Source organism: Malus domestica, chromosome 15 (assembly GCF_042453785.1).
Source record: "Malus domestica chromosome 15, GDT2T_hap1".
NCBI lineage: Eukaryota > Viridiplantae > Streptophyta > Magnoliopsida > Rosales > Rosaceae > Malus > Malus domestica.
Genome location: NC_091675.1, coordinates 10,026,151 through 10,042,124, shown reverse-complemented (window position 1 = coordinate 10,042,124; position 15,974 = coordinate 10,026,151). Strand labels below are relative to the sequence as shown.

The 15,974-nt window shown below is 37.6% G+C and overlaps 1 protein-coding gene across 3 annotated transcripts; it reads right to left on the bottom strand.

Moving 5' to 3' along the window:
• Window positions 1-82: 82 nt before the first annotated feature.
• LOC103456277 (lipase-like PAD4) lies at window positions 83-15,138 on the bottom strand. Of its 3 annotated transcripts, none has more exons than XM_029094810.2 (5): window positions 14,870-15,138; window positions 14,404-14,749; window positions 1,635-2,372; window positions 801-1,550; window positions 83-543 (listed from the first exon to the last, which is right to left on the bottom strand). In XM_029094810.2, exons 1-5 carry the CDS (start codon window positions 15,025-15,027, stop codon window positions 535-537), a joined length of 2,001 nt encoding a protein of 666 aa, XP_028950643.2. In that variant the 5' UTR covers window positions 15,028-15,138; the 3' UTR covers window positions 83-534. The 3 variants fall into 3 exon arrangements, with proteins under 3 accessions (XP_028950643.2, XP_028950642.2, XP_028950640.2); XM_029094809.2 differs by having other exon boundaries at window positions 83-503; XM_029094807.2 differs by lacking the exon at window positions 83-543 and having other exon boundaries at window positions 601-1,550.
• Window positions 15,139-15,974: the final 836 nt, after the last annotated feature.

The window sequence follows — 15,974 nt, the reverse complement described above, 5'->3', positions numbered from 1 at the left end:
GTACTACAACTTTTGCAAAGTGGATTTGATTGGTGTGGTTCTTCATAGCCGACAGCCCGAATTTGAATGGTTGAGCACGAGGGAAAAGAAAAACTTCTTAACAAATAGATTATCTGTTTGAATCAGTATGAATAATCTGTGAACATCCCAAAACGCAACTTTTAGCTACAAAGACTGAATATCTGCATTCTCCTTGGACTTCCAATCTTGATAGTCAATCTAGTCTGCACTGCCATAACTTCAACATGTACAGGGAATTGGATGGGTGGGAGGATGTGCAGTTCCAATCTTTGCAAGATTGGTAATGCCGGCAAACAACTTCAAAGGTGGACCATTTTATTTGGGGAAAGCAAGAAGGCCAATTTGCTTGGTTGCCTTCCCGTGGATTTGTTATACCTGTTCTGTCTTCCCTTCTCCTCCTCCTCCCGACTTTCTACCCAATTACTTGGAATACATGCAACTGTGCACCTGTTGCTTTGAGTGTGGGATTGGGGCTAATAATGCTTTGGTGGATGTTGGATGCAAGGAAATGGTTCAAAGGACCTGTTAGAAACATTGAAACTGATAGCGGAAAGGTAATTTACACGCGCGCACACACGATTGTATATACATATCAGACAAATTTATGCCATAATTAAGACGAAGTTGACACAGTCTAGTACAAAATTAAAGACTTAAAGCACAATCTTTAAAGTATAAACATCTATGCATACGCATTGCATAGCCTTCCAGAATGCAAACTAGGGAAGTAAATAAGACCCATCTCTAGGACTTGGAATTTGAAGCTGGACGTGGCGTACCTGCGATCTCAGATCTGCAAACTCTTGCTGCCATTTCATGTAGCTTGAGTTCTTTGCCAGAACGTCTTTAGAGACCTCCTTTCTCTGGACCAAACTGGTTGCATGGCTGTCAAATTTATTGATATTTTCCCACAGAAAATGTAGGTTCCTTGTATCAGTCTCACTTCTAAAATTAGTAAGCCATTCCCTAGCTTCCTCCACCTTTGCCCAGAAGCACGAATCCTGAGTCAAACCTGCAAACTTGCTTCTGCTTCTACTTTGCTTCTGATCGTTGATGCTTATCTCCTTCCACCATCTGTCGAATATCTCAAACCTCCTCTCTCTTCCATGCGCCAAGTAATGACCCTTGACACGGTGCATACCAGTTCTATAGTACTCCGCAATGTCCAATGGCTCAACGAGGAGTTTGTAAAACTGGGAAGCATTTACCCATTTTGCTCGCCTGTGAAAATCGTGAGGCAACTCATTTGTCTCCATCATTTTTATCACCCCATCCCAAAATGCAGCAAGCATGTGGCGGTTCATGTTGACCCTGTTACCCTTTTTTGAGGAGTCCCTTTGCTTGAAGGCGTCATAGTACCCCAGTTGCTCACCAGATTCGTTGCAGGATGCCATGTACCACTCGATTTCAGCTCTGTGAGGCGTGTACTTGGAGAGCCGAACAGCTAAATTAGCACAATTCAAACTTTGGGTACGTCCTAATCGCCTTGCTATCTTTAGGCACTCCTTCGCAGGTGCGGCAGCCGGTTCCTGAAATTCATTAATTCAACATATACACATGAGATGAACGGATGAAAAAAGGTTCGGTTCATTTCACAAACGAAACACACATACGTGGCTATTTATTCCCAAGGACTGTAATGCCAATGCAACCCCTGCTTCGTAGCTTGATTCTGGAAGCTCATCCTGCTGCATGAAGCTCGTTTTCAGAAACTGTGAAGAAATCTTGTCAACATAATCTCCGTAGTTGAGATGATCCTGGATACAGCACATTGGGTTAGCTTCAGCTGGCATAAACATCAAATGCATCATTGTCATCACAGACTCTGCATTCTCCACACACACAGCTCCCTCTTGTGAGCAAAACAAGTAGCTCCCAAATGGACAATACGACATGCTGCTGCTGCTGCTGCTGCTGCTTTCTCTCTCTTCTCCTTCTTGCGATGATGACGCACGCAAATAAGCTGACACGAAGCTGGATAGTGCAGCTTTCTCTTCGTCGCGCAGTTGAACATGAACACCGATATTTCGAAAGCGGTGAAAGCATTGTAGTAAGAAATGCAGTACTTGAGTGCTGCATGATTCAATTGGAGCAAGGAGTAGTCTTGGCATGATGTCGTACTTGGAAACTACGTGGAAAAAATTGCCACCCCATCTTTCTCGGAGGATTGCTCGCGAAAGGGAGGTATTGCCGAGCAATGGTGATCCGAAGGTAATGCAAAGGACTGGAAGGGTGGAAGAGATGGATCGGAGGTAAGAAAGGAGCCAGAGAGCACAGAGTGAGGCAGTTGTTCCTCCTATAGAATGGCCTGTGATCACAATGGACTTGCTTTTCTCTATTAGGGCCGACACCTGCACCACCATCAGCAGCATTTGTATATATCACTTGATTCTATAACTTGTAGTGAGCGGATCAATATGGTGCATTAATCAATATATCCTACTAATCAAATTTGCAGTTAAAATTTAACATAGAATGGATAATATTTGATTCATTTGACGTTCCGTTCATGAAGACCAAAGATCAATTGGCAGATATTATTATCAAGGCGGACATCTAGCACTAGCAGAGTGTTAGGAATGTCGGTACTACAAGATAGAGAATGCACAAGGTAAAGTAGAAAATGGACACCAAGAATTTATGTGGTTCGGCAATTTATGCCTACGTCCACCAAACAAGGATCAATCTTCACTATATGAAAAAAAAAAGATGAATACAACAAGAGTAGTCTTACCAAGCCAAAGACAAGGCTTGATGGATACAAGAAAGTATAACACACACTTTCTATCACTCTAAACTTCACTCACACAATGTGTAGTGGAACACTCTCACTCTCACTCTTGGAGTGGAACTCTAGCTTTGGACTTGATCCTTTGCTACTCACTCTTTTTTTGGTTCTCAATTGGTTACATCACACCCATATTTATAGGTGAGGGCTTGGCATTCTACTAGTTTCTAGTTCCTTCTTCAAACCTCTAGTATAGAAAAATCTAGACTAGCCACATACTTGTAGCTTCTAGATCTTTCCATTTGCAACCAAGGAAGCTAGTACTCTCTAGCTTCTTCCATCAACTTTCTAACATGCTAGAATTGTCTAGCAAGCTCCAGCCTCATCTCTTGCTTACTAGAATAATCTAGAACATTGATCATGGGCTGGACCATATACCAACAATCTCCCCCTCCAGTCCATGAGGGAGGAATTCCGATCATGACTCCAAGTTACCTGGAGTTCATCCCAGCAGCCTTAATGCAGAATTCCAACTTTGATTTTGTGACTACCTTTGTCAACATGTCTGAAGAATTATTATCGGTATGAATCTTCTTCAGCTATAGCAACTTGTTCTCGATAGCGTCTCTAATCCAGTGATAACGAATATCAATGTGCTTAGTGCGTGAATGATATGTAGTGTTCTTGCTCAAATCCAGAGCACTCTGACTATCACAATAAACGCCATAATCACTTTGCTTCAAACCCAACTCTTGGAGAAACCACTTCAGCCACACAACTCCTTGCATGCTTCTGTAGCGGCCATGTATTCAGCCTCGGTTGCGGACAAAGCAATGCACTTTTGTAACTTGGATTGCCAAGACACGGCTCCCCCTGCAAAAGTAAACAAGTACCCAGATGTAGATTTTCTACCATCCAGGTCACCTCCCATGTCAGCATCTGTAAATCCTTCCAAGATTGGTTTGGAACCGCCAAAGCACAAGCACATCTTAAAAGTCCCCTTCAAATATCTGAGAATCCACTTAACAGCTTCCCAGTGGTCCTTCCCTGGATTAGAGAGAAACCTGCTCACCACACCTACTGCATGAGCAATATCTGGCCGTGTGCACACCATTGCATACATGATACTTCCTACTGCTGAAGAGTAGGGAACAACTGCCATTTTCTCCTTTTCTTCATATGTTTTTGGACACGACTCTTTACTCAACTTGATATGATTGGCTAAAGGTGAGCTTACCGATTTGGCTGCTTTCATGTTGAACCTTTCAAGCACCCGTTCAACATACTTTTCTTGTGACAGCCACAACTTTTTGGATTTTCTGTCACGAATTATATCCATGCCCAAAATCTGCTTGGCTGGCCCTAAGTCCTTCATGTCAAAGGACTTAGATAACTCTTCTTTGAGCTTTTTAATCATAGAGGTATCTTGTCCGACAATCAACATGTCATCAACATAAAGCAATAAGATGATGAATTTACCTCCAGAAAATTGTTTGATATAGACACAAGAGTCAGCATGAGTTCTCTTGTACCCATTACTCACCATGAATGAGTTGAACTTCTTATTCCACTGTCTCGGAGCCTGCTTAAGACCATATAAGCTTTTCTTGAGCTTGCACACCAAATTTTCTTTACCTTTGACTTCAAAGCCTTTGGGTTGCTCCATGTATATCTCCTCTTCTAAATTGCCGTGGAGAAATGCAGTTTTAACATCTAACTGCTCGAGCTCAAAATCCATACTTGCTGCCATACCAAGGATAACTCGAATGGAAGTCATCTTCACCACCGGTGAGAAAATCTCATCGAAGTCAACTCCTTTCTTTTGACCAAAACCTTTGACAACCAAACGAGCCTTGTACCTTGTCATGTTGTCGTCTCTTTTCAATTTGAACACCCACTTGTTTTTCAATGCTTTCCTGCCCTTTGGAAGCTCCACCAGCTCATAGGTATCATTCTTTGATAAGGAATCCATCTCCGACTCCATTGCCTTCATCCATTTGTCACTGTCGTTATGAGCTCTGGCCTCCTCATATGTTTCAGGCTCTCCATAATTAGTCAACATGATATACTCTGATGAAGAATACTTGGTAGACGGTCTTCGATTTCTGATGGATCTTCTGACCTGATCTTCATTCTCTTGTAGGGCTGGAGGCTCCCCCTGATTGGGTTCTCCTTGAATATGCTCTTCTTGATTAGGCTCCACCTGATCAGCAATCTCATGGTCTGGCACATCTTGATCAGGCTCCCCCTGATCAGCATTATCTGGTTCTGCAGGCACTTCATTGGCAGCTGCTTCAGGGATGTCATCGTGACTTTCTTCATCTGAAGCTAATGGATCAACTCCTCTGTCTGCACCATCTGGTTGTGCTTCTTTATCCGAATCCCCAATTGTTTGATCTTCATAAAAGACCACGTCTCTACTTCGAATAAACTTCTTCTGGTATGGGTCCCATAATCTGTAACCAAAATCTTCATCGCCATAACCAAGAAAGATGCACGGTGTAGCTTTGTAGTCTAACTTCGATCTCTGCTCTTTGGGCACATGCACAAAAGCTTTACAGCCAAACACTTTCAGATGAGAGTAAGACACATCATTACCAGCCCATACTCTCTCTGGAACATCAAGACCTAATGGTACTGATGGAGATCGGTTAATCAAATAGCAGGCTGTCCTTACAGCTTCACCCCAGAACTGCTTAGATAACTTTGCAGTCCTCAGCATACACCTGACTTTCTCCATGATGGTTCGGTTCATTCTTTCAGCAACACCATTATGTTGTGGAGTTCCAGGAACTGTCTTCTCATGACGTATGCCATGTTTCACACAATACTCTCTAAACTGGTGAGATGTGTACTCGCCGCCGTTGTCGCTACGAAGGCACTTAAGAGGTTTCCCAATTTCCCTCTCCACCATGGCATGGAACTCCTGGAATGTCTGAAACACCTGGTCTTTGGATTTCAACAAATACACCCACACCCTTCGTGAAGCATCATCAATATAAGTAACAAAATATTTATTTCTTCCAAGTGACTCGACTTCCATGGGACCACACACATCTGAATAAACAAGATCTAACAAGTTTCCTTTCCTTGTAGATGGAATCGAAAAACTAATTCTTCTTTGTTTTCCTAATAAACAGTGCTCACAAGAGTTTAACGACGTACCTTTGGCAAAGGGAATGTGAGACTTCTTTGCCAAAACCTGTAGGCCTTTCTCGCTCATGTGACCTAGCCTCTTATGCCACAAGTCTAGAGATGAGTCCTCCACAGCATTCAACTCACCTTTCAAAACCTTGGCATTTGACCGGTACAACGTACAACAAAGTCGTGCTCTTGCTACCACCATTAAGCCTTTAGTAAGCTTCAATTTTCCTTCGCCAATATGGTGATAATATCCTTGTCGATCAAGGGTACCGATGGATATCAGATTGAGACGTATATCAGGAATATGTCTCACATCTTTCAACATCAATTGGCAGCCGAGATTAGTTCTTAGACGTATATCACCAATTCCAAGAATTTTGGAATAGCTTTCATTCCCCATCTTCACTATGCCAAAGTCACCTTCTTTGTATGTACTGAAGAACTCCCGTTTGGACGTAGCATGGAAGGAAGCTCCATTGTCAAAGATCCATTCAATGTCTCTGTCAGAGTTGCCCATATGCAGACATTCACCAACAGACAATATTTCTGGTACATCACCACATATGACAGCAGTGGTATTGCCAGTATCATCTTTCTTCTGATTGTTTCCTTCCCTTTGCTCTCTCTTCCAAACTCGACAATTTTTCTTCATATGGCCTTCTTTGCCACAATGGTGGCATGCACCCCTGAACCTTGACTTTGATCGGCTAGGACTCCTGCCATGACCTCTAGGCCCTCTACTCTTGCTTCTTCCGCGGTTCTCTGTGACAAATACTTGGCTGCTATCTGTGCCAGAAGTCTTTCTCCTTGTTTCTTCATTGAGCATGCTATTTTTAACATTATCAAGGGTAAGAACACCATTAGAAGCAGAGTTACTTATACTCACCACAAAGGTCTCCCAACTGTCTGGCAATGATCCAAGTAACAAGAGCGCTTGTAGCTCGTCCTCGATCGTCATTTTCATAGTAGCCAACTGGTTGATGATATTCTGGAAATTGTTCAAGTGTTCTGCTACACTTAAACCATCCTTGTACTTCACATTGATGAGCTCTTTGATCAAGAAGGCTTTCTTAGCTGGAGTCTTCTTCTCGAACAAGGACTCAAGCTTTGTCCAAAACTCGCGAGCATTGGTTTCATTAGACACATGGTGAAAAACACTATCGTCCACCCATTGTCTAATTGTGCCAATAGCCTTGCGATTCATCTTCTTCCACTCGGCATCGGACATGCTATCTGGCTTAGCGGCATCTCCTTCAATTGGCTCATGCAGATCCTTGCAATAGAGAATGTCCTCCATCCTTGGCTTCCATGTTACCCAATTGGAGTTGGTGAGTTTGATCATAGTGCCACTTCCTTCCATCTCGTAGTACGAGCCAACCTGGCTCTGATACCACTTGTTAGGAATGTCGGTACTACAAGATAGAGAATGCACAAGGTAAAGTAGAAAATGGACACCAAGAATTTATGTGGTTCGGCAATTTATGCCTACGTCCACCAAACAAGGATCAATCTTCACTATATGAAAAAAAAAAGATGAATACAACAAGAGTAGTCTTACCAAGCCAAAGACAAGGCTTGATGGATACAAGAAAGTATAACACACACTTTCTATCACTCTAAACTTCACTCACACAATGTGTAGTGGAACACTCTCACTCTCACTCTTGGAGTGGAACTCTAGCTTTGGACTTGATCCTTTGCTACTCACTCTTTTTTTGGTTCTCAATTGGTTACATCACACCCATATTTATAGGTGAGGGCTTGGCATTCTACTAGTTTCTAGTTCCTTCTTCAAACCTCTAGTATAGAAAAATCTAGACTAGCCACATACTTGTAGCTTCTAGATCTTTCCATTTGCAACCAAGGAAGCTAGTACTCTCTAGCTTCTTCCATCAACTTTCTAACATGCTAGAATTGTCTAGCAAGCTCCAGCCTCATCTCTTGCTTACTAGAATAATCTAGAACATTGATCATGGGCTGGACCATATACCAACACAGAGCGTTTTATAACTCACTTGGCAAGTTTAACATTTATGGATGTAAAGAAACGAAGATTTAGGTATTGTAATTTTAAGGGTTTTTGCTGCTAATTTTAAAATACTCGGCCTAATCTTATAGGCCTTAATAACTAGATGGACTAAGCTAAGACATGAAATGCTCATTGACTTATTGAACTAAAGCTTTTTTTTCTTCTTCTAACAAGCTCTGTATGATTCCACTAAAAAAATTAAAAATAAAAAATAAAAAAAGAAGAAGATTTTATTTGACTGTTTTGAACCCTAAAAAACAAAAGAAAGCCATACGACATCCAGTTGTGCGCACAACCTTAAGTGTCAATTACCCAGTAATGCCTACCACACTTACGGTTTTTTCTATGCTTTCATACTCCAAATCATTACCTTAATTACAAAAGAAAGACTGAATTTGGTTGGTCAAACTCTTATTGCCCCCAATATTAGCAGTAGATATAAAGGTGAGAGTTTTTTGTTTAATAACAAGTAGCATCATAGCAACACTAAGGGCATTTTTGCTTAATAAAATAGGAAAATGAAGGAGTCTGGAGAACTTAAAAATAGAGAGTAAGAAATAAATTTCGAATCAACTAGAGTTGACATTATTCCTGAATTTTTAGTATTAGATTATGGATTTTAAAGAGAAATTCAGACTTTTCCAAATCTATATGTGTTAACTGAGGGAGTTAAGAAGTGATAGTCTTCAACCTCTAATTTTTTTGTTATTGTCAAAAGTTTTCAAACTCTAATTTAAGTGAACAAAAAGAACTTAAACATCAAAACGGTTTCAAAATAAGAAAACAAGACTTAACAGTTTTTTTATTTTTTTTATTTTTTTTATTTTTTTTATTTTTTTTATTTTTTTTATTTTTATACTCTTTTAAAATTAAATTAAAGAAAGATGGAGTTTGATTGATTGGCAATTTGTTGACGAAAGAGATGTGGAAGTGGGAAAGCAATCCATGCGAACGAAAGAGATGTGGAAGTGGGAAAGCAATCTTTGCTAAGGCTAAGCCAGTAGGATTAAGATTATCTCCCATTCTTTTATATTCTCTTTTTTTTTTTTTTTTTGTTATAAGAAATTAATATAAGATATTGACATGGTTTAACCGTGATCATTCAAATAGGAGGAAAAAAAAAAAAAAAAAAAAGAGAAGAGAATCCTACTTCAAGCTTAGTACGCCTTAGGCAGTCAACATGTCTCTTGCGCAAAAGGTTAAATGTGCTTACAGCAGTGCTTACAACAGTACTTAGCTTACGTACAAAATTGACCGGCGACGTGCAAATAATATAAAAGAAAATTAATGAAAATGGTTTGAAAATTTTTAGTTTTAATGATAAGGACAAAATAAAAGGTAAAATGAATAGTATCAGGATTGACTTTTTACTGTAAAAATGTGGTTTTTCGTTAAAGTGAACACTACTGAGCTTTTCGTTAAAGTTCCCGTAATATAATGATGCAAGTGTTGTATTGCAACAAACAACCAGTCGTATGCCCAGAAGTATGAGATCGATCGACGAATGTTTGGTTTGAGTTTCTGAAGCTCCAACTGCAATTCAGAGTCCAAAAATATATAGTGTTTGTTTGGCAGCCATGTCATTTCACTCATTTCTATTTTATTTTTGTTTTAAACTTAAATTATTTAGGTTGTGATTTCTACTTATTTTCTCTCCTCGATCTCTGATCTTTCATTTATTACCTTCTCAATTCATAACCAAAACAAAAAGTGCAAGAGTAATGCATAGACCAAAATTTTACATTAAATTTGTAAACATTTGTGTCATCAATAAGAAATAAGCATGTTAATCGATACTTAACTAATAATTCAATTATCAACAACTACATCATTTTATTTGCAAATTTTATTTAAAAAATCTAGTATCTCTAACATTATCCAAAGTCAAAATGTTAATTACCGCACGAGTAGGAACTTAATTATCTTATCACACTCAAAAAATGTGTTAATTAAAAGAGAAGTTTTGATGTAGACAACTAAATCGAATTTTAACTTGAATGAGGATCCTCTCCGGCCCTCACATCGTATTCGTTCATCGTACATCGTGAGGTCAGTTTTCGTCAGGTACTGTTCATATTTAATTTTAAATAAAAATATTTCAAATAATTTCTAACCGTACGATGTATGATGAACGAACATGATTTAAGGATCTTCTAGATCTTCACAAAGAGAATTCGGAGAGGATCCTCACAAAAAGGATCCTTAAGTTTTAAGGAAAACTAATGAAAATGGCTTGAAAACTTTGAGTTTTAATGATAAGGACAAAATAAAGGGTAAAGTGAATAGTATCATGATTGACTTTTTAATGTAAAAATATGGTTTTTCGTTACAGTGAACAGTACCGGGTGCTTTTCGTTAAAGTTCCGTAAGTTTTAACTTGTCTAGTGGTTGGCATGCAGAGGGAATATATCTTCACGGCCATAGCGAAAAAGCCTAAAATTATATCAGCATCAGTGGGTGAAGTGGGGCACTAGTAAAGGTAATTGAATAGTTAAATATGGTTTGATGAGCATGAGCTATATATAAGTAAAATCTTGTTCTAATGGTGTAGACAAGTAACCACCAAATTTTGCGTAAGTAATCCTAATTATCAGGATGATTCACTACCCTTCTATCAGTTGTAACATGAAGAACATGCCTTAGCTTATGGGTAAGATAAAGAAACAAGCGTGGTATACTATTTATTATTACCGAAGGTTTTGGTTTCTAACCTTTCGCATAACTCAGTCTTACTTACTAAGCAAACGTAGGTTTGGACTCGAAAGCAACGGATTAAGAACTCACTCTAAAGCTTATTTAGTTTACCTAGCCCATTGGAGCGATCAATTTTTTTTCACGAAGACTGAGTCGTTAACATGTCACAGAAGTCCGTATGGTGCAATTTTGTCTACTTAATTTGCCTATACCAACATAGATGCTCTAAGATTGTCTAGATTTCAAGTTATAGGAGTTTAACTAGGATATTATTATAATATTTTGTATTTTAAAATTTTTATCAAGGATTCAGTGTTTTTGATTTGTTTCGAAAGATCCCGAGAGAAAGAGAAATTAAAGTTAATTCACTTTCTATGACTCAAAATATGATCATAGCTTCCTTTCCTTAATTTCCTCCTTTTCACACCCCCTTTATACTCCCGACAGTTTTCTCAAAAGCTATAACCCTTTTGTACTCGATCATGACCAAACAAAAAGCAAAGTCATCGACAGTTAGAAATCACCCTTTCATACTGATCTGCAAGTCCCAAACGTTCTATTAATTTGTCACCCAAATAACACTTCTTTGTCCCTACAAATTAATTAGCATATAAGACTCCCTTAAACTAACCTAAACCGTTTACTCGGTTTAAGCTATCTAACATGCACTTATGATCACTGGCGGATCCATGTAGGGATCCAGGGGTCCCGGGACCCTTCGGAAGTCTGAAGAAACACTTGTGATCGACCTTTCGGACCCTCCAATAATTTGGGCAGGTGCAGTGGAGAGGCTTGTTGCCTCTATGGATGTGCAGGCAGTAGTGATTATGACAAAGAAGAAGAAGAGGGTTTTAATTTTTGTTTTAAAAGACCTAGCCAAAATGACAACGTTTTTTAGCTTGGTCATTATAAAAAATTTAAAAACTAAAATATCTCTATTTTCTCTACAAATCCCAAGAACCCTGGTCTTTTCCAATATCTCCAAATTATATTTAAAAACTCTCAGCCCCAATCGTTGCAACCTTCCAACCTTAAACCCAAGTTACCCTATTCCCCACCACCATTTGTTGTTCCACCACCTTTAGCTGCCTAATTTAATATCTTCCAAATTCATAGAAGTTTTTTAATCCTATACTCTAGTCCCAACTCCCAATTATAAGATATATGTTACATTAGCAAATTTTATCTTTGTAGAGTCACTAATTGCGTTATGTTGCTAAAGAGAATTTGTTGGTTTTATTACCCTTGAGATTAATCTTGATTTATTTAATGAACCAAATTCAGTAGAAAATAGTGATTTGGAACCAAATTAGTCTAATATATATATATATATATATATATATATATATTTTTTTTTTAAGCTTTTATGTTGGGACCCCCCGCGATCTTGAAAACCTGAATCCGCCACTGCTTATGATGGCATTAGGGCTTGGTCAAAAAACGTTTTTTAGGGATTAAGTCAAGGTCATCTGCATAATCCAAGTCAACGGTTTGATTATATTATACGCTTCCAGAAGCACTTGCAGGGGCCAAACGGCCCTGACCTAACTGATTACATGGTTTAATAAGAAAAGAGTGAACTACTGTACAGTAGTGCTAATTTAATAGACGCTAAATTTTTTTTTACAACTTGTCACAATTGGATTTGGATTCTCCTGAGCTCAGCATCCTGAGCCTGCTGAGCAAATCATATGGACGGTTAGATTTTGATCCAGCGGCTACAAACAGATGATCTCTTTAAAAGTTATAATAATTGTAGTCGTTGGATCAAAATTCAACGGGCCATGTGATTTGCTTAATAGGCTTAGGATGCTGAGCTCAGGAGAGGATCCAAATCCATCACAATTGACTTCAAATTAACTTAATTTGGTTAAACCAATACCCTTATTTAATTTCATTATATTATATAGATATAGTAATTGGTAACTTAATATGACGCTAAAAAACTCTTACAACTTGTCACAGTTGCCTCAAATTAACTTGATTTGGTTAAACCAAAACTCTTGTTCAATTTCATATATGTATATATACGAGGCTTGAAAAGGGTTTGAGCTAAGTTTATTTTAACAAAAAATCATACTATAACTTTATTTAATAAAAAAAACTTAAATTTTAATAAAGAGAACAAAAGAACTTAAATTTTAATGAAAATGACACAATTTTAATATTAAAAAAAATTGACGGGCGAGATCTGCGCCTGAACAATACTACACTATTTATGGAACTTAACAATACTTCACTATTTATGAAACTGAACATTATTTATGAAACTGAACGATAATGTACTATTTATGAAACTGAATGGTACTACACTATTTATTGGTCCAGATTCATAAATAGTGCCTAGTTCTTAGTTCACTTTCATAAATAGTGTCTAGTTATTGGGTCATATTTCATAAATAGTGTATAGAAATTGGTATAGTTTCATAAATAATGTCTCATTCTTAGTCGAGTTTTATAAATAGTGTCTAGTTCTTGGTCCACTTTCATATGTAATGCCTAGTTGTTGATCATGTTTTATAAATAATGTATAATAATTGGTACAATTTCATAAATAGTATCTCTTTCTTGATTTTGTTTCATAAATACTGTCTCATCTATTTTCATAAGCAACTATTTTTTATTTCATTAACTGTTGGCATTCCCAAACCTTTCCACCCATTTTTCCCTCCTCCAAGACACATACAAGAACAACTAAATTATCAATTTCTTGCAAAATGATCACAACTGACATCTGTAGATTCCAATATACTTGCAAAATGATCGTAACTAAATTATAATATTCCAATATATTTGCAGATATGCAGATGCAGATTCCCATCCTCCTCTATATAAATCTCTTCCTCTTTAACTTGTTCCACTTTTTACTTTATTTGTGAGGGAAAACAAGACATAGCAACGACATAAATGGTGGAAGCCACACAAGGAGACAAAGATGGATCATGATTCAGCAGCAAATTCCATAGGATTGACTTGCCCAGTCATTGTATGCTTTTCGCGTTCGTTTTCAAGCTGGCTGTAATTTCCTCTTGCAAATGTTGGAGATGACGGGGAGAGAAGTAAAAGGGTTGGTGTGCTCACTCGCTTTTAGTTTGGGTTTTTTTATATATTTTTCTCTTTTTCTCTCGTGCCTACTAAATAAAATTAGTAGATTATTTTTAATTTTTTAGTTAAAATTCAAAGTTTTGAAGTCATTTTCACTAGTTTCAAGTATATGCTCACACACAAAGTATGTGTGAAATTTTTTATTTTTGTTTTTAAAATTGAACGAGAAAGAGAGGAAAAGAGTGAGAGAGAATGTGAGAGTGAGGAGAGAGGGAGAGAGTTTTATTTATTTATTTAAAAAAAAATTAGAGATGTTATCTGTAAGTAAGGATCAAACAAAAAACAACAAAATTTTGTTTTGTGAAATTACGTTATTGCTTGTAACTTTTTTGTTGTGATAGAAAACTAAATAATATTTTCACCATTTTTTGGTTGACTCAGAGAGAGAGTTCCATTGATATGTAGTTTATATATATATATAAAAACACATGCGATTAAACCAATGACCCTTATTCAATTTGGTTAAAACTCATGATTTCTTAGACATCAATTTGATTATTAACATATGCATCCATATAGGTAGGGATATGCATGCAACAACAATAATGTCATCCACATATGTAAGATGACAAAACAAGAGGATTCAGTCACATTACCTTAACATCAACACCAAAAATAAATAAATTGGAGTAAAATAATTAAAAGGAAAAGAATATATGGATGAATGGATGATATATCTGACCTGGTCTTGGAACGTTTGGGAGCAGCGTAGGGACACGAAGAGCTTGAGCAGCCCTGCATGCACCATGACAGCCTCTTCCTCTCCATTAATAATATTATTATGATTATTATTGTTGTTGTTGGATAATGGTGGGAAAAGGCCGTGGCCGGCGGTCTCCAACGCTACCAAATTTCTGAAACTCAAACATTCTTCTCCTCCGGATAAAGCAAAATATCCGACGTCTCCGATTTGTTGGGATTCGAAAGCGGTGCCGGGAGTGGTGTTTGCTACGCTGCATAGCCTCCATGACTCAATAAGCAAGGGAGTCGATGCCAAGAAACTCGCAACTGTCTCACTGCTCTCAAACCTGCACAATTAATTATACTGTTATATATATGGATACATATATTTGTGTGTATATTATATATTCATCATACAGTTTGGAAAATAGAGGTGATCGATGAAAAAAAGCAATCGAGTAACTTACGGTGAAGCTTCAGCATCCATGGACTGACTAGCTAGAAGTTGTTCTTCTTTGCTTATTTTTCTTCCTTGGGGGTCTTTAAAGCGATGGGCCACAGAGTTTGAATGGAATTTGAATACATATATACATATATACATATATACATATATACATATATACATATATACATATATACATATATATATATATTTTTTATTTATATATGGGTCTTTTTTTTTTTTTTTGGCAAGCGATTTCAGTAAGCAGGGAACTGAACATAGAAAATTGAGTACAAGAGTATTGCTTTTAACTATATTGCCGGCTTAAAAACCATATATCTAACTCAGGTTATGTATCTTAACCAAACCATACTTGTTCTTTAGTATATACATATCAAATATTGATGCTTAATTTTATAATTAACCAATGGGATATAAAGTGGTAAGGAATTACTCTCTAATCTCAATTATTTTGTGGGGGTTGGTGTGGAGTGGGTATGCTGTGTTTGTCAGGTTGTGTTGTTTTTGTGTCATACTCGTTATCTTAATGGGTCGTGTCGTATCAAATCTGTTATCTTAACAAGTTCCTAATGAATGATCCGATAATGACTCAATTCATTAACCGATCGTGTCGTTTCGTGTCGGGTTAACTGATCATGCAAAAATTGATATGTGTAATGTCTAGATCTGAAAAATGATATGTTATCGGGTTCTTAACGTGTGACTCGATAACGACCCAACTCGTTAACGGATGCTTAATGGGTGACTCAACAAGACCATAATCATTGACGGATTGACTCAAAACCTGTTATTTTTCATGTCGGGTCAGTCGTGAAAATTTTGTCGACCTAGTGTGTACTTAGTGTGAGCACTCACAAATGATATTATAATAACAACTAGTTAATTAAGTTTACTTAATTAGTTATGCTTATTTTATTCGTGTGGACGGAGTCATTGGAGACTTGCGGTAGCGTAGCCAATTTCTAACACCTCATGATCATTTTTTTGCTGAATTAATTTTTTAATTGGGTCATTTCAATGGGCCAGGCAAGCCGGGTCCGTGCTTATAAACGCGGTTGCGTTTTGACTGGGTGGTGTTACGCGTTCTTGTACTACAGTGACTCTTGAGT